Genomic DNA, 26,019 nt, shown 5'->3' on the forward strand with positions numbered 1-26,019 from the left:
ATAGGTAAAAAGGGACTGTAATAGGCAGGGCCTTTGTTGCCACTGAGACAGAACCACAAGACCACAAGACACAGATTTATCATTTAGGAGGCAATGGACATACAGGCCAGAATTAATTTAAAAAACCTCAGAGCAGGGTGCTTGGGTCTCTCAGTCAGCTATGCATCTGCCTTTGGCTCAGGTCATGATCCTGGGGTCCTGGGATCGAGCCCCACATCGGGCCCCCTGCTCAGCAGGGTCTGCTTCTCCCTCTGCCCTTCATCCCAATCATGCTCTCTCAAATAAATAAATAAGATTAAAAAAAAAAAGAAACCCAAAAGCTTCAGGTGAAGGGGTTTATGACAGCAAAGGGGGGCAAGGTTAGACACCATCATCTCAGGGAAGGAGTGATAACTAGGGAAGCTAGGACTTGGCCTCTTCCTTGCAGTGCAGAAAGTCCACCTAAGAGGGAGGCATTTAAATACAAAAAGTTATCCTAAATGAAAAATCAAGGGTTTGCCTAATAAAATCTAAGTACTCTGTTGACAAAGACGGACTGTCTACATCCACCTCCTGTCTAGAAATATAAAGACGGTGGGCAGGTAGACCAGGAGGCTGATGACTCCTAAGGCAGCCTGGCCTTCGGCCTGTCCCTTCCTGCTCAACTCATACTTGTGCTTCTGACAAACCAGAAAAGCATGTATCTGGTGCCAGTTCCCAGCTTTCCACTAGTTTTGATGATACAGGAGGTGTTATCTGAAACACAGCTGAGATCTGACTTATGCATGACATTTATTGACTGGCCACAGCCATATACCAGCCAGGAGTGGCAGCTCCGGGGGAGGGCAAGTACACTGCAGCAATTCTCAGGGCTCTCTCAGCAAGACTCTGGGAGTTCCCTTAGGGGAGGCCGCTGAGCAGGTCTCTGAGAAGAAATGTGCACATGAGTTCTACAGCTAGAATGGGCACACTGTTTGGTGTTCGTATGTTCCTACAGACAAGTGATCCCAAGGAAAGGGAGTCCCGTGCCAGGGCTGCAGCCAGGAAGTCCCCGCCTGGACCAGCAGGGGGTGTCCAAGCCCATGGACAGAGGGAGCAGTTCAGAGGCAGGGCCTCACCAACACTTGGCCTGACATCCGACAGCCTCTAGAAGGCAGAGGCACGTGTAGTTGTGCTCAGATGCAGATAAGAAGGTGGACTATTCAAACATGGTCAGGATGAGACTATGTCAAGCAAGATGCCAGTGCACAGATTTAAGGAGACATCGCCTTTCAGCGCCAGGTGGGCACCTGAGAGCCAATGCCTCCTTGCACTTTGCACCCTTGGCGCCTCGCTTGCCTGCATTAAAAATATAACCCAAGGAATAGTTTTTCTTTTTCCTTCCCAGCTTTCTGAGGTAGTTAACACAAAATACGATAAGGTCCATTGTTTTTGAATGCAGGCAGCTGAGGAGGTGGCCCTAGAAGACAGGGCCTCTATGCATTCAGTACTTGTTATTTACTCTCCTTTGTTAAAAAATGAGAAGTGCCATAGCTTCACTTTCATGATTTTTTTTTTTTTTTAAGATTTAACTTATTTATTTGACACAGAGAGAGAGGAAGCCCAAGCAGGGGGAGCAGGAGAGGGAGAAGGCAGCTTCTGGCTGAGCAGATAGCCTGATGTGGGTGGGGCTCAATCCCAGGACCCTGGGATCATGACCTGAGCAGAAGGCAGACGTTTAACTGACTGAGCCACCCGGATGCTCCATCCTGGTTCTTTTCTTTTAAATACACGTATTAAATGTGAATAGTGTAAAGAAAATTATTCAAGAGAAGATTGAAGACACCATAAATTTTACCAACAGTATACTGACCAATGGGGCTTATGTTGCTAACTTTTATAAAGAATACAGTCATTTTAGAGGAAAATATTCTTTTACTAATTTTAAGGGTCTTTTTTTTTCTTTTTTTAAGAAAGAGGCAGAGGGTGGGTAGAGGGGGAATCTCAAGCAGGCTCCAGATGCAGTGCAGAGCCCAACAGGGAGATTGATCCCACAACCGGAGATCATGACCTGAGCCAAAAGCAAGAGTCAGGCGTACAACCCACTGAGCCTAGGTGACCCTTCTTATACTTATTTTTGAAAACCTTTCCTAATATTTTATTATTCGGATAGAAAATCCTGACTGGTTTGAATTTTCAATACGGGTATACCTCATTTTATTGCACTTTGCTTTACTGCCTTTTACAGATACTGTTTTGTTTTTGTTTTCACAGGTTGAAGGTTTGTGGCATCACTGCACTGAGCAAGTCTATCAGTACCTTTGTTCCAACAGCATTTGCTCACCTCATATCCCTGTGTCACATTTTGGTAATTCTTAACAATATTTCAAACTTTTCCATTATTGCTATATATGTCATGGTGATCTGTGATCAGTGATATTACTACTGTAGTTGTTCTGGGGTGCTATGCACCATGGCCCCATAAGGCAGTAAACTTAATCAATAAATGTTGTCCATGTTCTGATTGCTCCATCAACCAGCCATTCCCCCATCTCTCTCCCTCTCCTCAGATCTTCTTATTTTCTGAGACACAACAATATTGAAATCAGGCCAGATAATAACCTGACAACAGCCTCTAAGTAAGTGTTCAAGTGAAGGAAGAGTTACACATCTCACTTTAAATCAAAAGCTAGGGATGGTAAAGCTTAGTGAGGAAGGCACATTGAAAGCTGAGAAAGGCTAAAAGCCAGGTCTCTTGTGGCAAACAGTTACCCAGGTTGTGAATGCAAAGGAAAAGTTCTTGAAGGAAATTAAGTGTTATTCCAGTGAACGCATGAATGATAAGAAAATGAAACACCCTTATTGCTGATATGGAGAAAGTCTGAGGGGTCCAAACAGAAGATCAAACCAGCACAACTACCCTTAAGCTAAAGCTTCATCCAGAATCAGGCCTTGAATCTCTAAAGCTCCATGAAGGCTGAGAGAGGTGAGGAATCTGCAGAAGGAAAGTTTGAAGCTACTAGTGTGGATCATGAGGTTGAAAAGAAGCTCCAGAACCAAAAAATGCAAGGTGAAGCAGCCGGTGCTAATGGAGAAGCTGCAGCAAGTTCGCCAGAAGATCTAGCTGAGAGAATTAATGAAGGTGGCTACAGTAGAATACAGATTATCAGCGTAGACATACAGGCTTCTGTTGGAAGAAGATGCCATGTAGGACTTTTATAGCTAGAAAGAAGTCAATGCCTGCCTTCAAAGGATAGGCTGGCTATCGTTAGGGATTAACGCAGCTGTTGATTTGAATGCTCAGTCACCATTCCAAAAATCCTAGGGCCATTAAGAATAATGCTAGATCTACTCTCCCTGCGCTCTATAAATGGAATAACAAAGCCTGGATGACAGGATATCTGTTTAGAACATGGTTTACTGAATATTTTAGGTCTATTGTGGAGACCTCCTTTTAAAAAATTACTGCTCATTGACAATGCACCTGGTCACCCAAGAGCTCTGATGGAGATGTTGTTTTCATGCCTGCTGACACAATATCCATTCTGCAGCTTGTAGGTCAAGGAGTAATTTTAACTTTCAAGTCTTATTACTTAGGAAATACATTTTGTAAGGCTAAAGCTGCCATACATGGTGATCCTCTGATGGATCTGGGAAAGTCAACTGAAAACCTTCTGGGAAGGATTCACCATTGTAGATGCCATTCAGAACATTCATGATCCATGCAAAAAAAAGTCAAAATAGCAATATGAACAGGACTTTGGAAGAATTTGACTCCAACCCTCATGGATGACTTGAAAGTGTTCAAGATGCCAAAGGAGAAGTCACTGCAGATGTGGTGGGAATAAGAAGAGAACTGGGATGAGAAGTAGAGTCTGAAGATGGGCCTAGCATGGCTGCAATCTCATGACCACACTTGAATGAATGAGGAGCTGCTTCTTAGGGATGAGCAAACCAAGTGCTTTCTTGAGATGGAATCTACTCCTGGTGAAGATGTGGTAAAGACTGTTGGAATGACAACAGAGGATTTAGATTATTACATAAACTTAGTTGATAAAGTAGTAGCAGGGTATGAGAGGATTCACTCCAATTTTGAGAGAAGCTCTACTGTGGGGAACAGGCTATCAAACAGCATCACATGCTACAGAATAATCATTTGTCAATGTGGCAGACTTCATTGTCTTATTTTAAGAAATTGCCATAGCCACCCCTGCCTTTAAGCAATCAGTCAGCAGCTGTCAACATGAAGGCAAGACCCTCCACCAGCAAGCTCAGATGATGGTTAGCTTTTTTTAATCAATAAAATATTTTAAAATTAAGGTATGTACATTGTTTTTTTAAGACACAATGCCAGTTGCACACTTAGCAGACTACAGTACGGTGTGAACATAACTTTCTATGTACTGGGAAACCCTGAAATTCATTTGACTCACTTTATTGCTTTATTGTGTTGATCTAGAACTGAACTTGCAATGTCTCCAGGGTCCACCTCTAAGGATTTTTATTATTGATGTTGTTTTAATCAAACACAAGATGGCGCCAAAAGCTCATTACTAGAAGCCTTGAACAACTGAGACTTCCAGACCATAAGAATTTTGTCACTTCAAGGCAATTTATGTATCAAATCCACAGCACATGGAAAAAACCCTCTAGCACTTCCCATCTTTCTACCAAAAAGCAGCTGTTCATCAGTGAAAACAGTGATAAAATAAACAGCTCGTTAGTGAAAACAGCACGTTTGTTGTTGTAAGAAATGCTATAAAATGGTTTGAAATTTAAACATTTCCTTGGGTGACTCACCAATGATATGATCGCAGTGTTTATTCTGAATTCTGACTAGGGAAGGCCACATGGTGCCTGTGTCGTCGAATTAGCAGAGGGCAATTAGTTACACGGTCCTCCCTTTGCACTTCCCTGAACCTTCTATAAGGGTCACTGAGTAAGAAGGGATCCATCACAAGGAAAGTACTGGATAACTAAGATTCTGGTGGGGTAAATGAGGTGCATAGCTGTAAAATCATGCGGGATGCAGGATTTAATGAAAAAAAAAATCAGCTGTTAAGTCAAATAAAACAACGCTCTACACCCTGGCATATAATACAGTTTAATAAATCAAGGATTCAATGGGGTGCATTGTTTTATTCTGATACTTCAAATAACAAAGATGAGCAATCTTCCTTTCTTTGGGAAATCCAGTTATATAAACAAAAAAGAGCTCAGATTCATGTACCAAACCCAAACTCTGGGCTAACATGGATATGCTGATCTTAGAGATCACACTGAAGCTATGATCTTTCAAGTAGCTACCAGGAGAAAGGAGAGATAATAGGGGGAAGGAAAAAACCCACAACGTCTATTTTAAAAGGTGTTCAAAGAATAAATGATGAATTTAGTCAGATTTGGAGAGAATAGGGCAATTTTTAAATGATCAAATTTTTCTTCATAGCAGTCTACAATATATCTCAATGATCAAGTATTCCATTAATTCTAACAGAATACCTTGACTTTCTTTCCTTTTGACTTTCAAATCTGGCAAGATGAAAAAACTGAAAGGCAGATCTACTTATATATAATTAGACTCTTGGTTTCAGGGGCACCTGGGCTGGGTAGCTCAGTTGGTGAAGTGTCTGCCTTTGGCTCAGGTCATGATCTAGGGTCCTGGGATGGAGCCCTGTGTAGCTCCCAGCTTGGTGGGGAGTCTGCTTCTCTCTCTCCCATGGCACTGCACCCCCACTCCGCTCATGCTCTTTCTCTAATAAATAAATAAAATCTTAAAAAAAAAATCTGGTTCCAGTTTTTTTTTTTTTTTTTAAGGTTTTTATTTTTAAGTATTCTCTACACCCAGCCATGGGGCTTGAACTCACAGCCCTGAGATCAAGAGTCTTTGCTAGCCAGGAGCCCCCATGGTTTCAGTATTCTTATTTGCCTCTGGCAGCTCTATCTCTGGTCACCCTTAGGTCTCAGTTTGGATGCAACAGACTCTGTCTTCTCCCCAGATCTGAGCATTTCCCCACAACACCCGTCCCAGGCTCCTGACTTGCACAGGTAGACAAAGGCCAGCAGCCTCTCTCAGTCAGTGACTTATCTTCAAGCCCTGTGGCTCTCAGAGGAGCGGGCCTCCGTGACAGAGGGAAAACCCAGCCATGCCTCTGTAGCTCATGCTCTGGGTTCTTTTGGGAAAAGGCTTTGGTTTCGGATTTTTATTTAACTGTATGGGCTCCTTCTGCTCATCTCTCTCCGGTAAAAACTGAGAGGGGGCAGAGCCACAAAGACAATCAGGTCAGGAGGGGCCCCCCTCACCTTGTGTGCACTGGCCGCTCTTCTCTCCTGCTTGGCCTTCATCTCTGCCAGCAGACCGCTGCCCATCACCTGCACCCCATACCTGCGCCCGGCCTGTGGGCTGCTCTTGCTGTCACTGCGCTCCATCTTGCCCACGTCCTCCTCTTGGCCTTCCTCCAGGGAGTCGGGCGTTTTTATCTCCTCCACCCGCTCCGAACTGCTGTTGTGCTCCACTGGCTTCGTGTCCTTCCTGGGCATGTCCAGGGCTGGACTTCTCATAGCCCCTTTGGGCGAGGACGGCTCGTCTGTCATCAAGACCGTCGGTGGCCGCTCAGATTTGGATCGAGATTTGATTAAGTTGAGAAAGCCACTCTTCCGAGAGTCTCGCTTCTTCTTTTCATCTCCTCCTTCACCAAGCTCATGGGACTCTGAGCCTCTTGCTGAGGATCTCCTGTGATTCAAAAGAACAAATACTGTGGGGTTTGCTGTAATTATAGTTCTTGCAAGAATCAGTCAAAATACAAATAGGGAGATTGCTGCTTATCTAGCCATTCTGAAGCAGTAAAAATTTTCATTTGAGGGGTGCCTGGGTGGCTCAGTTGGTTATGCATCTGCCTTTGGCTTAGGTCATGGTCTCAGGGTCCTGGGATCAAGCCCCCTATAGGGCTCCCTTTTCAGTGGGGAGCCTGCTTCTTCCTCTTCTTGCTGTTCCCCCTGCTTGTACTCTCTCTCTCTCGGTGTCAAATAAATAAAATCTTTAAAAAATTTTTAATTTGAGCTATTGCGTTTGGTAAATAGTGTGGAATGTTATAGTCACAGGTCAGGAGATGGAGGAACCACCAATCAGGAATGGGAACCTGAAGGTGTAGGTGGTGGGCCTGGGGGGCAGAGATGAGGTATTTTTGTATCTAAATGTTCTAGTCAGTTGCCTCTCCACTTGTAAGAACTTCTAGTAAAGCTGGCTCCTCAAAGACACAAGTGAGGGATGGCCTAATTTAATTTGACTGCATTGATAAGGGCCAGGTTTCCCCAGTGTCACCTGAAGTCCTTGCATCATCACTAAAATCACATCTGAAATTCCACCCTTAGTGCTTGACTCAAACAAGAATGTGGGTCCTTACTTAAACATAATACCACTGAAAAGGGTAACAGAGAGGGTAAGCTCTTCATTCTGTATGAAAGAGAATATTCAGGAATGGGGGAATGGGCAGGGAAAGAGCAACTCAAGGGGCCAATTAGAGGTCTCATTGGTTCCTTTCACTTAGAACTGGCAGACACAAACCCCATTAGGTCCTCTGTGTCCCCGGTGACATCACGGCCAAAGGTTTAAAGAAAAAACTAAGGGAGGGAAAGAAAGGCAAAAACAGCCAAGTCTGGAAGCCTAGAGAACTGAGAGTGAAAACAGACTTAATGGACACGGGAAAGCTGTCCTCTGAAGTGCTGGTAAGAGAGGGGAGAGGCATGGGTTTGCACGGAGCTCCAGGCACCCCTGGAAACAGAAGTGAAGGGGGACTCCAGACAGGGAGAGAGCCAATAGCCCATTCACTAAACCGTCAGATCCTCTCCCCAAACCAGAGACCAAAACTGCCCCTTCGCACCCTTTAGGGAGGGCGAGGGGCAGCAGGACAGCTGAGCAACGTGTGCCATCCTGAACACAGGTAGGTTCAGGGGGAGGGCTGCTGACTGTGGTACCTCACAGTAGACCTCTTTGTCCTAAGGATTATTTTTGGCTAATTAAGAAGTGGCAGACACCAGAGAAGCTCTGAGAACAGAAGTTGCTGTTTTGGAAGAGATGTTTATAAGAGAAATCTCCATTCATAAGGGTGTGTTCCTCTCAGCAGCAGGAAGAGATAACTACATTTCTGGAAACTTATCAATGGAGAGGGTATGGCCCTAAATGTGCATAACCACCTTACCCTGTTTATAGGCCTTTTTCTGGTAATCTTCCCACACTTGTTCCCCGTCCCCTATCCCAACATCTTTCTTTTGTCTTTAACTGAAAATGGTATTTCAGGTGGTAGCTTGAGCCATTTTGCGGGAACTACTCAGTTTTTCTAAGTCTCTCCCATGCATATAGGAGGTGTCCATGTTCTTGAACTTCTTTCTCCTGTTAATCTTTTATTATAGGAGTGTCTCAGCCAGGAACCTAGAAGGGTAGAGAGAACATGATCTTCCCTCCCCTACAATCACAAGAAAGCCTGCGTATTGGGGCAGTGATACTCCCAGCCTCTTTCTCTCATTATGGATCCCAAAAGGGGACAGCCAGGTTTAAGCCCTCCAAGAAGGAGATCAAATTTCCCAACAAGCTCAAGAGAAATGACCCAAAGACTCTGATAATCAGGGAGACCCTCGCCCAACCAAATGGTCCAAGAAGGGGACCCTAGAGTGAAGTCCATCAGTCAGTAAGCCCTACTTGTTGCCAGGTGAACTGGAGGGTCCCCACACCCTTGACCCAGCCCATCCCAAAGAAGTCGCTGAATGAGAAAAGATTCAAGGACAGACACACAACACAGTGGATAAGCGACATAAGCAGGAAAGTTTATTAAACCAAAAGTATACTCTTGAGGGTGCCTGGCTGGCTCAATTGATGGAGCAGGCAATTCTTGATCTCAGGGTTATGAGTTCAAGCCCCACATTGGATGGAAAGGTTACTTAAAAATAAAGTCTTTAAAAAACAAAACTAAGTACACTCTTGAGATTTGAAAGTAGATAAGGTTAAGAGAGAGCCAGCTGTGGTGTATGCAGGTGTTTGGGGTTCTATTTTATATGTGCAGTTAACAAGAGAGAGTAGAATTCATAATTTGGCACAGGGAAGCAGAGTTTCCCACCTTTTCTTCTTAACTTGCTCAGGGGTTTCCTATCATGGCCCTGCCATCTTGGGCCTGTCTGGTGTGATCCAGCTTCTCATGGACTGCTGCCAGGACAGGCCTCAGACCTTCCCCACAGCTGGCCACCAGGCATCCCCTTAGAGCCTCAATGCTTCTAAGACATCAACTTCCAATAGCTCACTTGTGTCCTATTTCATTTCAAATAAAAGAGGAAAAAAACAAACAAAACAAAAACCTGTTGTGCCATCAGATATGCGTAACAGGAAAATGTGATAGTGGGAGTGTAACACTCAAAGTTGGAAGATACAGCTGGAGAAATCTCCCAGACAGTGAGGAATAGGGGGTTGGGTAATAGAAGGAATGAGAAAATGAAAGAGAAAAGATCAAAATAAAATAAAACAAAAATTAGTGTATTAATAGAGAAAACACATAATTTGAATAATGGATGTTTTTTTAAAAAGAATACAGAGAAAAGGGAAGAAATTATGAAAAAAAAATTTCAAGGAAAATTCCAGAACCAAAGGATATGAATTTTCAGATTGAAATGGCTCATGAGTGCCTAGCAAATGGGTTCAAACAAAACAAAACAAAACAAAACCTACCCAGAGCCAATCATCATACATTTCTGGGAACAAAGAGAAAATCCTCAATGTTTCCAGAAAAGACTAAAAACAAAAATATGTAACAAAGGATCAGGGCTCATGAGGACTTTGGATTTGTATGGGCCAAGGCCAGGCTGCCTCGAGATGGGCTGCTTTGGCATGGAGATTATTTTGAGTCAAAATGTCATCAAAACCTGACAGATTCCAGAAAAGCTCCTTACCTCCTCCTTGACTGCCTGAAAGAATTTAGCTAGAGGACCTGCTCCAGGAAGAGAGTTGTCAGCATAGAGAACTACATTACACTATGAGCTAGGGGTGGTGGATGGGGAAGAAGCTAGCAAGGCCTATTGGATCAAGGTCCTCCATGTCCCACTACCTAAGTGGCCCTGCAGACATGTGCTTCTTGAACATTTACTCTTCCTGATAATTGTATTCTTTCCCTTTGGAGTCCCAGACTGTGGCTCCCTTCTTAGTTCAGAATCACATATATGCCTCATTCTGCCTGACGGTCTTTAGAATTTCATGTCTGAGTGGCTTCCTGTATGTACACAATTATATGTTATTCTATCCTGTTACTCTTCCTCATGTCAATTTGATTCTAAGTCCAGCCAGAAGAACCTTGAAGGGGACTGGAAAATATTGCTCCCTGACAGATTCTTATAGCAACAATAGAAGTTAGAAGGTAATAGGACCAGGTTTTGAAGATTCTAAGATGGATTCGATCTAGGATTCCATACGTAGTCACACTGTTAATCAAAATGAAAGACATATCTGCAAGTCTCCAAAATACCCCTCTCAAGCTGCCCTTCTCAGGAAGCAACTAGAGGAGGTCATCTGCCAAAACAGGGGAATCAAAGAAGGAAGGAGAAGAATTAGGCCAAAGGGAGCAGAAAAAGGACGCAGGTATGCAGCACAAGGAAGCCTCCAGTAGACAGAGACAGGAGGTGGCAGGGCCATAGCAGGGAACTGGGCCCAGATGCCACATGGGTCAGGTAGGTCAGGCAGCCATGAGGGATGTGTTCCAGGAGATGAAACAGAAGATACCTGAACACGTGGAGAGGAGATTAATACCTTTCTTGCAGATGTATGGGACACGGCAGTGGACAGGAATATGCAAAAGTAAGCATATGTAAAGGAGATGATTATTAACTACAGTGAACATAAAACACTGTAAAGGAGAGCAAACCCAAAGATAATGTAACTCAGTCATGAATATTCACAAGGAAAAGAGTGTGTGTGTGTGGTGAGGGGTGGGGGTGGTTAGCAGCAGGGTCACAGTGTATCAGAGCCAAATTATCATCCTCTACAGTGAGAAGTTAAGTCATGCTTGCTTTTTAAATCTGAAAAACAGGAAAGAGCAAAGAATGTTATTAAAAAATATGGAAGCACAAATAAACAGCTAAGGGCATAGGAATTAAATGCCTCTGGGGAATAGGTAGTGGAGAAAGAAACAATGGAATTTGTTTTTCTGTCTTTGTAGAACATCTGGCATTTTAAACTACAAGCATTTATAAGTTTGACTGTCAAATGTTCTTCATACTACCTGCAGATTTTACCCATGCCTAGCCTTTTACATATCAAACTGACAGTCTGTTTTTATATAACAAAATGAAATGAAAAAATGAACTTCTGGTAGATTCCATCATTATTTGATGAAAATTTACTTCTACTTCTCTTTGTGCTTCGAACATACTCCCAGAGCAGTATCTTTGCAAAAAGTAGATTTTATACCTTCTAAAATTTGCCCAACTTTCCTCCAGAGCCTGTTACAGAAAAAGGCATCATAAGGATGCAGGAAATCACACGGAGGCAGGTATAAATGGTTCAGATCAGATGTGCATACACCTCTCCACTAACGTACCAACTTTTGATGTTTAGGAGGAGGCGAGCCTGCAACGGTGTCTGAAGTTTGTAGGGATATAGGCCAAGACTGTCTCAATTCATTCAAGCAATTGTGACTAAAGGCAGACTATATATTACAATCTGTGCCAGACACTCAAGTTATAACGAACAGTAAGACCTGGGGGTTGCTTCTGAAGAACAAACATTCTCGGGGGGAAAATGATTGGAGAGCAGATCATTAAAAGGGACTTTCCCATTTTGCTCTGGTTATGCTGGCATGTGGTGACTGCTTGAATCTTTTACACTGAGGACACATCCGTCCATTCCTCATACCATACAAAATGGGAAGAAATGCTCAAAGGATTATGTGTGCTCTAACAGATGGGAGCAGAAGATGAAAAAAAAAAAAAAGGCTTTGAGTCAGCAGCAGAGAAAGAGCAATTAATTGGGGGTGAGGGTGGGGAAGGGGCAGTCACATGACAGCTTCAAAGAATAAATGACATTGAGGCTGGTTCTTGAAGAATGGGAGCATAGACTCTTTCCCTAGAATGCCAAGCTTCAAGGCCAGTGTCAAAGAAGACAAATAATTGGGTCCTGAAGCTCCTAACGTGCAGTCAGTTATACTGTTATGGATATAACAACCTCACTTATTTCTACCTCACCATCCTACAGAGGCAAGATAAGGCACATCAATCTACAGAATGGACCAGTTTCTTTCCTACCTGAGCCCAGCCTGCCCAGTCTTCCACCATCGGCTTATCACTATGGTTTCAATTCATTGCTGAATTTGGTATCTCAAAGTGAAGAATACTTCACAAACACTTATCCACATTAAGAGTATATTTAGGGATAGATCTGCATTTAGTTGGGAATTAAATAACTTGGTACAAATCATGCTGAATGCTGGAAGTGTTCTGGGTTAAATAACTATTAACAGAAGTTCATAAAAGGATTATCTTTTAAGGTAACACCACTTAATAAGAAAATAAAACAATCTCATTTTGATGCTGTCTGTTGAAGCTGGGCCATTTAGCAGTCATATAGGGTCCCCACATACACCAAATTACTAGTGAGGAGAACTTAGAAATTAAGTCATGTCACCTGTCAAAGTTCACTGCCCTGGAATAGTCACCCAGATGTCAGTGGTAAAGCTCTAAAAAAATACCTTGATGTGTTCTGTGGTTTATGTCAGAATAGTACAATAGTTCTCAAACCTGAGCATGTCTCAGTGTAGCTTATCAAAGTACAGACTGCACGGCCCCACATCCAGTTTCTGATTCAGTGGGTCTGGGGAAGCAGCTTGAGAATTTGCATTTCTAGTAAGTTCCCAGTTGACCGTGAGATTGCTGGGCATGAGTTAACGTTTTGCGAGCCATCAGAACAGTAAATCCCAAGTAATATATAAAAATAAGATAAATAAGCCTTGGCACTGTAAGTTTAATTGCAACTTAGTAAACTTAAATGTGCATTAAGCAGTATTATGAGTGAAATGACTCTGAACTCACTTGGAATCCATTTTGGTCACCTTCTTGGTGAAAAATTCATCCACACCTTCATCCACTCTCCCCATAAGACTGTTCTGTTCACCATCTTGAGGGACTATGCTGGCAGCGCAGACCTGCAAGTCAAACATGCAAAGGTAACTCACAGGCAACTTCATTCCACCAAGGGTACGTCACATTCCAGGCATGGTGATAAAGGCATGGAAGGACAAGGCCTGTGTACTGGAAGGCAGGCCTGTGTACAACCATGACAACGGAAGAAAGAAACAAAAGCGAGGCCGTGTACTATAATACAAAGCCTAGTGGAGGCTTGGTGCTGCTGGGTATGTGGGAAGCCCCTCACCCTTCCAGGCTGTGAAGCGCCAAGTGCCCCTTGCAGGTGATGGTAAGGGAAAATGAAACACGTGCTAGATTCTGAGACTGGAGATAATTCCAGTGGCCAGAGGCCAATGTAGTGTGGGTGGGATTAACTGCTGAGTACAAATGCTGGCAGATGCTAATAGGGGCCACTCCAACCAAACCCCCTCCCTCACTTCCTTTCTTTCTGGGGGGCAAGAATCCTCACTTTGAGGTATGAATACTTGCTTGTTTAACCCACATACCACAATTCTATTTCCTTGCCTATGATGGGTGGGTATGGAATATGATATAATTCTGATCAGTGTGATATAAAGGAAATCTGCTAGGGGCTTATGAGCAGGTCGTTCCTGTAGAGGAAAGAATGTATTTTCCTGCATGGTTTAAGGGAGGATGTGACGTCTGAGCCACAGCAGCCATATGGGGTTCAAGAGAAGGCAAGCCTGAGGACAGAAGCCAATATGTGGAGGATGACAGAGGAGAGGGCAGAAAACACCTGGGTGCTTATGCTTTGCTGCTGAATAAGCCAGTCCTTTATTCTGAGACTTCTGGATTTTTTGGTAGGTGAGAAAAATCGGTATTTCTACTTAAGTCATTTTTAGTTTGTAACACTTGTTATCTCCAGCTGAACGAATACTTCCCAATAATACATGGACTTATGGTGAATAGCCTTGAATCTTATGGAATTTAGTTTGTAGGTGAGAGCCCACAAAAGAGGGGCACGGCCCGACCTGAATTTTGTTCAGATGATTCTAGGGCAGCGTGAAGGATATACTAGAGAAGCCAGGGATTCTATGTAGGGGAAACTGTTCAAGAACACAAAAGAGAGATTCCTGTAATAGTCTAGTCTAATCTGGAGGAGATAAGGAGCAAATTTAGTACTGGAGATATGAGAATACAAAGAAAGGAGTTTGTCTCAGAGGAGGTTGAAGTTTCTATGCTAGGAGAATGGGAGCATGGTTCTAGGGAACATAGTTCAAAGACCAGATGTGGGAAAAGAAATGATGAGGCCAATTTTTGCCAAGCATTTGAGGTACTGTGGGAAACCCAAAGTCAGGCATCCAGCAGCCACTTGAAAGCTTGTGTCTCAGGAGAGAAGTTATTCGGAAATCATTTACCAAGTTAGCATTTCTCTTTGAATGGACAACTCATAGTGAGCTCAGTCATGTGTCTGATTTGTGTCTGCAATGGTGTATTAAGTTAATATTTCACACCAACAGATTGTAGGCCCTTGAGAAAGAATGGGTATCTTGCTCATTCCTTAGGGCGCAAGGACAAATTCTCCTAAGGTTGAGATTATCTGATCTGAATGTCTTGCCAGACTGGGGGGCAAGGGGGGGACGGGGAGGTGGGGGTGGCTTTCTGTAATCTTGATTTGCAAGAGTCAAGTTGCCTAGGGTGGATCTTGGCTCATGTCCATGTCTGCTTATGCGCCAATTTAAAGATAAGGCCAATCATTTGCTTTAAGCAATCATCCACTTCACTCACTGGGAAATCTCCATTATGAAAATGAATTGAGTGTTTGAGTTCATGTTTGTGAACAGCTGAAAAGTGAGCAGCAGATAGCAGATGAAGACAAAAGAACCCTGTGAAGTGTGAATAACAATTATACTTCACATCTGAATGATGCTTTATATTGGAGCAAGGTTTTCCTATGTATTATAATAGAGCAGAGAATCAGCAAAGTTCTATAATTCAATTATGGGGAGAAAGCAGCTCTCTGAGTAACTTCTATCACAAAAGATACAGTAACACAGAACTTGCTTGTGTTAGCATTTCTCCTTTTGTAAAAGAACGGAGAATGGGGTCTCTACAGTAATCATGGCTCCTGGTGTTTGTGTAATGCCTGGTAGTTTATAGGAGTGTCTTGCACATTAGGATTTCATCTTCGCATCTACTCTTTACGCTGAAAAGGAAGGACAGTTTTGACTTAGTTTCTGGCTAGTCACAGATCAAACGGGGGCTCAGATGGTGGGGGACACCCTGACCAATGGATGAAGAGGGGCTAACACGGGGCTTCTTCCAGCACACTCATGGTTCCCTTTCGAGGCCCCCTTTCAAATTCTCCCTCCCATTTTGAGAAAAAAAAATTACTTTTGACTACCATAAATTTCTCCTGTAAGCCTTTTCCTTTCTTTCGAGATGGAATTCTGAGCTAACACAAAAAGCCTTCGGGGGTCAGGGAGAACGTCAGCGGGTTTCAGAGATGGAGGCACACAGGGCCCTGCAAAGCCATCTGCTTTCGCAGGATGGACCAGCTTTCAGGGCTCAACAGAGCTTGAGGCAAAGCCCCCAGTCCAAGCCTGTCCTCTTAGAAATGAAGACACTGGGCACAGAGGGGTGACGGCAAGTCCAGGTCACCAGGAAATCTTCAATGAGATGTGGTTTGAAATGCATCTGTTAGAACAGGAAGTGGAGGTGTCAGCAGCTTGTACAAAGAGCAGCAGAAAAACCAAACACAGAAACGAAACACAGTTTGTCGGAACAGTTCAAGGGTAAATACACACGCTATTTGGGCTCAATTTCTAGCAAAAGGAAAGGAAAGGACATAGAGACATCAGAAGTTCTCCGAGTCCCATCTGACTGTGGTCTTTCTATCAAGGAGCATACGTTTCAGACTAAAAAGTGTGGCATCGTTATTCGAAAGAGAAAGCAGAAATCTCATCCCTGAGCTGGCTGGAACAGACTCCATCTGCATGCACAGAACGGCTCCTGCAAATAAAATAGGGCATCAGAATGGCTGTTGTCGGATTTCTAAGAAATCAAGAAGGTAGACTCGGCCCCTCTAGCGTATGAAAACATGCTAAAAGGATAATTTGTGAATGCCTAGAAGATAAGCCAGTGATTATGGAGGCTAATCCATCCTCCGTCAGGGTGATGAAGATGAATGCGCGAAGGAAACACAGTGTGTGGTGCACCTGGATTCTGACAAGGCGGCTGCCAAATCTCTCATAACGTCTCCACAGGCTGGAGGGAGAGAGATTGGCAGGAAGGAAGGACGATTAGTATTTTATTGGTAACTCTGAACACATACACCCAGAGAGTGCTAATTAGTGAGCTGAATAATCATGCAATCTTACACGCATACACAGTAAGAATCATGGAGAAGTGAGAGCTTAGCAATCAAGTTAGGAAATAAAGAACCCAAAGGACATAAAATGAAAGATTAGACAAAAATTAATGAATTTGAGAGGAGCAAGAAAACTAAAACCTATCTCTTCGAAAAAAGGACTAATAAAGGAAACAATCTTCTAAAATTAGGAGAGAGGCATTAAAGTCGATCAGAAATGGAAAAAATGGGACATAGCTATGGTTCAGGAGATTAAAAAGTTATAGGAATTCTATAAACAACTAAAGGAACAATGAGACGAAGTGGATGATATCCTAGAAAAATATTGAGGGCCAAAATGGTCTCAAGAAGAACTAGGTAGTCTGATTAGATCCGTAATAAAAGAAATAAAATCCCTAGAAGAGGAATCTACAAATCAGCCTCACCTGCACTCATACAACACATCAGGCCCAGAGGGCTTCCCTGGAGAGGAACAGGCAATCTCTATTATATACAAACTAGTCCAGAAAAGAGGAAATGAGAGCTGCCAAACTAATTTTATGAGAATAGTATAACTTTGAAACCCAAAGTAGATAGTCTAGACAAGAATAAGAAAAACTATTATATATGCACAAGAATTAAGACAATAAAACAAAAACCCTGGGGTGCCCGGGTGGCTCTGTGGGTGAAGTGCCTGCCTTCATCTCAGGTCATGATCTCAGGGTCCCAGGATTGAGCCCTACGTTGGGCTCCCTGCTCAGGGGGGAGTCTACTTCTCTTTCTGGCTCTGCTCCTCCCCATGCTCATGGTGCTCCCTCTCACTCTCTCTCAAATAAATAAATAAAATCTTTAAAATTCCAATAAAATATGGCAGACAAAGCCTAGCAGTATATTAAAACAAAGTAAAAATATACACCAGAACCTAATACAACACTGTATGTTAATTATACCACAATTTTTAAAAAGTGAGAGTATCATGAGTCTTATCAAGAAGGTATACCATTAGAAAGGTCTGTTATTGTGATTCACCACAATAGCAAGACAGAAGAGAAAAATAAATGATCAATTTCTAGAAATGCTGAAGAAAAAAAAATCAAATTAAATCACTATTCACTGAGAAAAAGATTAGCAAACTAGGAAGAAAACTTTAACAGTAACAGCAGAAACTGCTACATGCCTACCCAGTCTCCGTATCAAACTCTGACTTAGTTGGAGTATCCATCTGACCAAGTGAAACACATTATCTTCTCAGATGCTCTTGTACCTGGGGCTGGAAATATGGCTCATTTCTGGACAGTGACATGTAACAAGTATACTAGGATTCAGGGGTAAGTTCAAATATCCTGATGGATGTAACCCCTTATTCTCTAAAATATGATTATAAATACAGAAGATTATAGGCCTTGCCTGAGAGTAAGACCAATACCAAGACCAAGACCACCCAGATGGTACAGGTATTAAAAAGTGAATACATCCACTCTTACCACTTTTACTCAACATAGTACTGGAAGACCTAGCCATAGCAATCAGACAAAAGAAAGAAATAAATGGCATCCAAATTGGAAAAGAAGTAAAACTTTCACTAACATGATACTACATATAGAAAAAACCCTAAAGATGCCACCAGAAACTACTAGTATTGATAAATGAATTCAGTAACGTCACAGGATACAAAATCAATAGACAGAAAAGCATTGCATTTCTATACTCTAATAATAAAGTAGCAAAAAAGAGAAATTAAGAAAATAGTTCCGTTTATAATTGCAATGAAAAGAATAAAATACCTAGGAATAAACTTAACCAAGGAGGTGAAAGATCTAAACTCTGAAAACTATTTAACACTGGTGAAAGAAACTGGAGATGATACAAACAAATGGAAAGATATTCCATGCTCATGGACCGGAGAAACAAATATTTTTAAAATGTCTATACTACCCAAAGCAATCTACATATTTAATGCAATTCCTATCAAAATACCAGTATCATTTTTCACAGAATGAGAATAAATAATCCCCGAATTTGTATGAAACCAGAAAAGACCCCTTGTAGCCAAAGCAATCTTCAGAAAGAAGAACAAAACTGGAGATATCACTTTCCCAGATTTCAAGATACACTTTAAAGCTATAGTCATCAAAACAGCATGTTACTGGCATAACAACAGATACATGGATCACTGAAACAGAATAGAGAGCCAGAAATAAACCCATGATTCTATGGTCAATTAATCTTCAACAAAGGAGGTAAAAATATGCAACGGGAAAAAAACAGTCTCTTCAACAAATTTTGGGAAAACTGGACAGCTACACGCAAAAGAATGAAACTGGACCACTTTCTTATACCACACATACAAGTAAACTCAAAATGTATCAAGGACCTAAATGTGAGACTTGAAACCATAAAAATCCTAGAAGAGAGGAAAGACAACAATTTCTATGACATTGGTGATAGCATTTTCTAGATATGACTTCTGAGGCATGAGAAACAAAAGCATCAAAACAGAAAGCTTCTGCACAGCAAAGGAAACAATCAACAAAACTAAAAGGCAACCTACGGAATGGGAGAAGATATTTGCAAATGACAAATCTGATAAAGGTTTAATATCCAAAATAGATTAAAAAAAAAAGAAAAACTTCTACAAGTCAACACAGAAAAAACAAACAATCTAGAAGAAGAGACATGTCTCCAAAGAAGATATTCAAATGGCCAGCAGACACATGAAAAGATGCTCAACATCACTCATCATCAGGGAAATAAAAATCAAAACCAGGTTATCACCTTACACTTGTCAGAATAGTTAAAAATCAGAAACACAAGAAGCAACAAGTGTTGACAAGGATGTGGGGGAAAAAGGAACTCTTGTGTGCTGTTGGTGGGAATGCAAACTGGTACAGCCACTGTGGCAAATAGTATGGAGGTTCCTCAAGAAGTTAAAAAAAAATTACCACATAATCCAGTAATTCCATTATTGGGTTTTTTGTCCAAAGAAAATGAATTGGCTTTTGTCCAATTCAAAAAGATGTATGCACCCCTATGTATATACCAGCATTATTTACAATAGCCTAGATATGTAAACAACCCAAGTGTTCACTGATGGACAGACAGGAATGGGATATTACTCAGCCATTAAAAAGAATGAAATTGTGCCATTTGCAATGACATGGATGGAGCTAGAGTGTACTGGGGTAAGTGAAACAAGTCAGTCCAAGAAGACAAATACCATATGATTTCACCCATATGTAGAATTTAAGAAACAACACAAATGAACAAAGAAAAAAAGACACAAACCAAAAAACAGACTCTTAACTATGGAGAACAAACTGATGGTTCCCAGAGAGAGGTGGATGGCGGGATGAGGGAAACAGGTGAAAGGGATTAAGAGTACATTTATCACGATGGGCCCTAAGTAATGTATAGAATTGCTGAATCACTATACTGTACACCTGAAACATAATACGGTATGTTAACTCTACTGGAATTAGTTTTGTTTTGTTTTGTTTTGTTTTGTGAATACTATCTGTGGATGAATAAATAGAAGTGTAGTAGTTAGAAGGAAGGAGGTGATATGATCCTGCAACTTATTCAGAAAAGAGTAACAAAAACATAAATGGACTACAGATAGTGTCATATGAGGAACAACAAAAAAAAGCTGAGGACATTTAAATCGGCGAAGGAAAGACATATTAATAACCCACATATATCTGTAAGTCTGCTAAGTCTCCTTAAAAGACATGTGTCACACCACATATAAGAACAAGATGGCCAGGTTATAATTATAAAGGCAGATTTCAGCAACATATAAAAAATAATAAGCTAACTACTGGAGCTTCTAGGAAATGGCTGCTTCTGAGAGGTCGCTAGAGGCAGAATGGTCAACTACTCTGGCTGCCTAGAGATCTTTAAGTCCTTGATGAGGAACCGGACAAGATGACATGGCAACTCCTAGCCTGGTGATATCATGATTTGAAGCAAATGGGAGACAGCTGATTACCCAGAATTTAATGTTTTCATTACAGTTGGTTTGTTTCATCACTGGGGCCAAGTTGTGTAGGGCCATGCCAGAAACTGTGGCATAGTAACGCTGACAGACCGTGTAGAGCAAAGCCACTGTATGATATGTAATTGTAATTCAGAGGATGATTGTAGGCAGATGAATTACTTGCCCTGAGCTTCACATTCCCTTGAACAATGAGTCAATAGTCTGTAAAACTCCTTCCAGTGGAGATGAGTCTAGTTAGTGGCCATCAGAACCAGAACTGGGCAGGTTTCCTGAATCTCACTCCAATATTCTTTCATTCTTCAATGCAGATGCATCTTCCTTTAGGGAAAACTTTTTCCCTATGGTTACACCAGGTGAAGGCAGCAGAAGCAGTAGCTAGCTGGCAGCGGAGGGGTAGGAAGACTGGGTGGGCACTCCTGCTACACCTGCCTGCTGGGCGTCATAGTTAGAATGTGTCTGTTGGGTTCACTTGCAGGCAGGCAGCCACTCTGCCAAGCTCTGGCTAATGGTGTCACTTTCAGACCTGGTCCATCAAACCTGGGTGTGACCCTGATCGCGTCACGTCACCCTCTTAGCTGACTGGATGGGAATCCAAGGACCAAAGAGCAGATGAAAGCAGCCTGGGTCTCTGAATGACCATCGTGGGGTCCTCAACCAGGCATACCCACAGTGGACCATGATGTGAGTGAGACACATTCCAAAATATTAGAGACCTGGCATTACTATCCGCTCCTGCCACACACACATTTCTCTCTGTCACCTGCTGTACTCATTCTACTGGTGCATTTTGGTGCCTTTGAAAATAGCACTGCCATTTTTTATTTACCCACGTGAAGCTCTCGTCTCCAAAGCAGACATTCTAAAAGTCATTTCTACTAAGAAAATAATTTTTGAATACAAATTTTTATAAAATAGTTGGGCTTGCTCCTTAATAAACATGAGTAAAACTCCCCCACATTAGAGTAGCAAAGGGTGATATGAATCCATTTCTCGGGATTTTTTCTCTTCCTCCTCCATTTCAGTGTCAGGGACACAGGGAAAAGCAAATATTAATATAGTAAATAGAGTTAATACTAATAAAATGGAAATAGTAACTTTGAGGAACAATGTTTACATTTAATAAGATTGTATATGTTTATTCCATTTATTTGTCATGATGACTCAATGATGTGGGCAGTGTAAGGATTTTGGAAGCAGGCTGGCTCAGGTTCAGAAAGATCCCATGTCCAGACACACACTGCCAGGGAAAGGGGGAACCTGCCAGCTGAATCTCACGTCCTCTCACTACTGTGCTCCAAGATTAAATTTTACAGACTAATCAGCCATAATGTAGTGTTTAAGAATTCATATATATATATATATATATGAATGAAATAAAGGAAGAAACTGGTATACTTTATCTCTAGTTATTAAAAATAATTTTTTTTAGAGAGGTTCAGTAAAGACTTGAAACATATAGGTAAAATATCTAGATCAATTATTCATAAGATGTCAGTGTAGAAGGATTGTATTTGACCAGAAGATTACATTTCTACTTAGCTTCCTTTTTTAAAATAGTTATTTACTCTTCATATTTACATAGATATTTGTATATTTTTGGCACAAGAGTCAAGTTACTAGTATTTTTTTGGTCCAGGAAAAACTGACATGTTGGCATTTAGTTTAGCCTTGTGTGCCATAAGAAGTGAATATTTGGCCTTTGTCCTGGCTCGTGATAATTTCTAAAACCTTGAAATTCCCTGAGTGAGAGAGCTAATAGGAACATCTTTTGCTATTTATAACGAGCCCCTTGCAATCATTCCGAGTTTATGATAAAGCAGGTGAGTCTTGGTGGGCCTCCAGGCAGCTTCAGGATAAGGGCTAGTCATCAGAGAAACCAACCACATTAGAGGAGGGCTGTACCTTTCACCCCCATCCCTGGCCCTGGGAAGGAATAGGACCTGGTGACAGAGCTAGTCACCAATGACCACTTGATTGATCATGCTTACTTAACAGAACCTCCATGAAAGTGATGGGCTTTGGAGAGCCTCGAGGTTTGGCAAACCCATGGAGGTATAGGGAGGGTGGCTCACCCAGAGAGGGGCGTGGAAGCTCCCAGCCCTTCCTCTTCCTCCCTTACCTCACTCCGCACATCTCATCCAACTGGCTGTTCCTGAGGTATATCCTTTACAAAAAACCAATAATAACATGTAAAGTGTCTTGGGTTCTGTGAGCCATTTGAGCAAATTATCATACCTAAGGAGAGGGTTGTGGGAACCTCCCTTGGATTTATAGCCAGTTGGTCAGAATACAGTGGACACCCTGGGACTGGTGTCTGAAGTGGGGGTGCCCCTGAGCCCTAAAACGTGGGGTCTGTGTTATCTCCAGGTGGTGTCAGGTGAACTGAATGGGAGGACATTCAGTTGGTGTCCAGAGTTGAAGCATTAGTTGGTGTGTGTGTTGTGGGGGGCAGGGAGCACCCACATATTTGTCAGAAATGGTAAAGTAAAAAGGAAAAAATAAATAGCCACACCTTGGCTTTGAGCATTCTGATACTTAGAAAAGCTCAGTAGGGGAATCAGAAGCCAAGAGCAAGCTCTAGAAAAGTTAAAATAGACTTAGGATAGATAGAGTCTACTCAATCCTAGCAAAACAAAAACAAGACAATATTAAAAGATTATTGCTACTAAATACTAGTGAGAGAGATAAACAATAATCCCCTCATTCTCAGCTGAAAATGTGGCCACTTCACTCAGAGTGGAGAAAGTACTTTGAAAATTGCAAGCAGGGGCATCTGGGTGGCTCTGTTGGTCAAGCATCTGTCTTTAGCTCAGGTCATGATCCTGGGGTCCTGAGTTGGAGCCCCAAGCCAGGCTCCCAGCTCAGTGGAGAGCCTGCTTCTCCCTTTCCCTCTGACACTCCCCCTGCTTGTGCTCTCTGTCAAATGAATAAATAAAATCTTAAAAAAAGAAAGAAAATCACAAGTATTGTGAAATCATAAAATAGTACATTTTTCACTATGAGCCCAAAGGAAAGCAAGCTATGCCATGTTTCTCAGTCCACTCCCCACCTGGAAAGAAGCCAGATCTATTTGGAGCCATGACCATAATCCACAGTTTTAGGACACAGCCTTATGCTACCAGGAGTGTCCCTCAGATGGAACAGCCAGGTGTGAGGGTAACCTGTGAGCCCCGGCTTTGCTGTAGTCAAAGTTCAGATCTCTCCAGCATACACCTCGTACATTCCTCCACCAGGACTCTGTCTCAGCTTTCTTTCCTTCCCTTCTCTTCTTGGTTTTTAAATTATGTTCACAACTTTCTCTTTCCATGGGTCACTGGCTTAACTGAGAGGAAACTTAAATCATCATTTCATGTACAAGTTACACTGCTAATGACTCTCCACATGGAAAGAGCCAAAGAGGAGCCATTTAATCAGTAACCATCTAGAATCTATTGTGGGAGGTCATCTTCTTCACTATCTAAAAAGGCCTTTTCCTTATTTAAAAAAAAAAGTTTATTCTTTTAAGAATGCATAATAGTGTATGAAAATGTTAAAATCAAGTAAATCAAAAACCAATGCACTGAAATTTTTTTTGAATGTGTCAAGCTATTCAGATACAAATGAGAGAAAGAAAGTAAACACAACTAGCCTGAGCTGGTATGAATAAATGACTGACCAGTCAGATAATTATTGTGACCTTCATTTGCTTATGTCTCCAGCCATCCACATATCATCCAATAAGTACTGTTGAGCATCTACTATATTCTAAAACCATAATGTGCATTGAGCATAAATCCAAGGATAATAAGCCACATGCCTTCCTACATGGAGCTTACAGAGAAAAGAGAGTGCTTAGAGAACACTATGATGAGAGTTATAAATGCAGCTGTAACAGCAGCTATGAGCAGCAGGCATTAGAGAAGCTGTGGCCTCCAAGGAGGGTTGTTCAGGTTGTGCGCTGTGCACAACCAATCTGCTAGAATGACCTCCCCTGCAGTCATGCAAGCAGTCTTATGCGGGCACAGAGGTGGAGACAGGGAGGGCCTCCTGGAACAATGAGGCAGGTGGAGATCTGAAGGATCCATGATTGACAGTCCAGGAGATGTGTGGGGGTGTGGACGGGAAGTGACAAGAAAAAGGCTGCAGCTCTGGAGGACTGAGACACAGGATGGGAAGCAGCAAAGGCAGGGATGACAAAGGGGAAGGTGGATGGCAGGTCAGGGTTGCCATGGGCACCTGGTATTAAGGATCATAGCTGGGTTTCTGACCTGTTGAATGTGATGCTACATGGAGGATAGAGGCCAGGAGAGGAAGGTGTGTTTAGGGAGAGGGGCTCCCAGTTCTGAATGTGCAGAGCCTGAGGGGCTTTGGGACAGTGAGGTCCAGGAGGCAGGTGGAGACCTGAATGCAGAGCAGTACAGACAGGGTGGAAGTCAACCATGTGCCCGGGCAGCAAACTCCAAGACTGCACTGCAGGAGCAGGTGGAAAAAAAGCACGTGGCGACTCAGAGGCCCCCGGGGAAAGGGCTTTCGGGAAGGATGGGGTTTCCCTGTCAAGTAACCGCTGAGACACCTCGTCAGAGGCCCAAGGACAAGTGTCCATGGGATTAGTTCAGCAGCAGTCTGGGGGCAGTGGCAGAGGTGGCCACATCCGAGCACAGAGCCAGGGAGGTGAGGGAGAGAGACAGAAGGTGAGGACAAGCTGTTCAGGAGGGGGGACGCGAGTCCGACCAGGGCACGCGGTGGGGGGGAGGGTGTGGGGGGGGGGCATGGGACGCAGCCCCGCACCAGCAGTCCCAGCTTCTCCAGCACCGTCCCCCCCCCCCCGGCCCCGGGGGCTTGCGGGGTCTCAAAAGCAAGGGCCTGAGAACCACCCAGGACCTGGTGGCAGCCTCGGGAGGCAGGGGTGGGCACCCCGGGGCATGCGCAAGCCACCTTTAATTGCAAACAAAGGCTTTGGTACGTATTTCCATCCATCCATCGTTTCACACTCAAGACATTACAAACCCTACAGGCCGTAGCCCATTTATCTCACCAGGTGACTATTTTTCTAAGGGCGTCCTCCAAGGGCGCTTCAGCTCTGGAGAGTTGGAAACTTGACAGCACCGTCTTTTCAAAACTCCGTGGGCACCACACGGAGATGTTGGGCTTGACCAGCCCGCTGGAGGGCCCGCCGCGCTCCCTGGGCTGCGAGCCCGCACGGTGCAGGGCGCTCCGGCACCTCTGTAGCCCCCCGGCCGGAGGGGCCCCCAGCCCACCTACCGCCGCCTGCGTGGGCTGCTGCTTCTTATTCCGTTTTGGCCGCAGCTTGGTAAAGTGCTCCAGCTTCTTCCCCTCCTCAGAGGGCAGCTCAGAGATAAACCCTGAGCTCCGTTTCTCTTGCCGGCCGGATGGGAAAGGCGGGTCTTCGATGTGAATCGGCACCTCCTCCAGTGCTTTATCCAGGTCAAACTCCATCTCTAAAATAAAGCAGAGCCCCCAGAAGCTTATTGGTACACACGGATGAGAGAATCCCATCGAGGAATTCTTTTTTAGGAATTCTATCATGGAAGAGCAAACACGTGTTCACAAATCCCTGAACTCTCCGTCCATAGTTACTCATGCAGAAGCATCCCTGGGAAGCATC

General features: G+C 43.0%; 1 protein-coding gene across 5 annotated transcripts in view; it reads right to left on the reverse strand.

Moving 5' to 3' along the window:
• The window catches only part of CARMIL1 (capping protein regulator and myosin 1 linker 1), a 312,575-nt gene that overhangs the window by 15,315 nt on the left and 271,241 nt on the right, over positions 1-26,019 (reverse strand). For all 5 annotated transcript variants that reach the window (XM_072813988.1, XM_072813987.1, XM_072813985.1 and 2 more), the window contains exons 31-33: positions 25,656-25,852; positions 13,015-13,127; positions 6,259-6,688 (exon numbers count right to left, since the gene is read on the reverse strand). In XM_072813988.1, coding sequence (XP_072670089.1) covers positions 6,259-6,688; positions 13,015-13,127; positions 25,656-25,852 — 740 coding nt within the window. The remainder of the gene's footprint in view (positions 1-6,258; positions 6,689-13,014; positions 13,128-25,655; positions 25,853-26,019) is intronic.

Source organism: Canis lupus, chromosome 37 (genome assembly GCF_048164855.1).
Source record: "Canis lupus baileyi chromosome 37, mCanLup2.hap1, whole genome shotgun sequence".
NCBI lineage: Eukaryota > Metazoa > Chordata > Mammalia > Carnivora > Canidae > Canis > Canis lupus.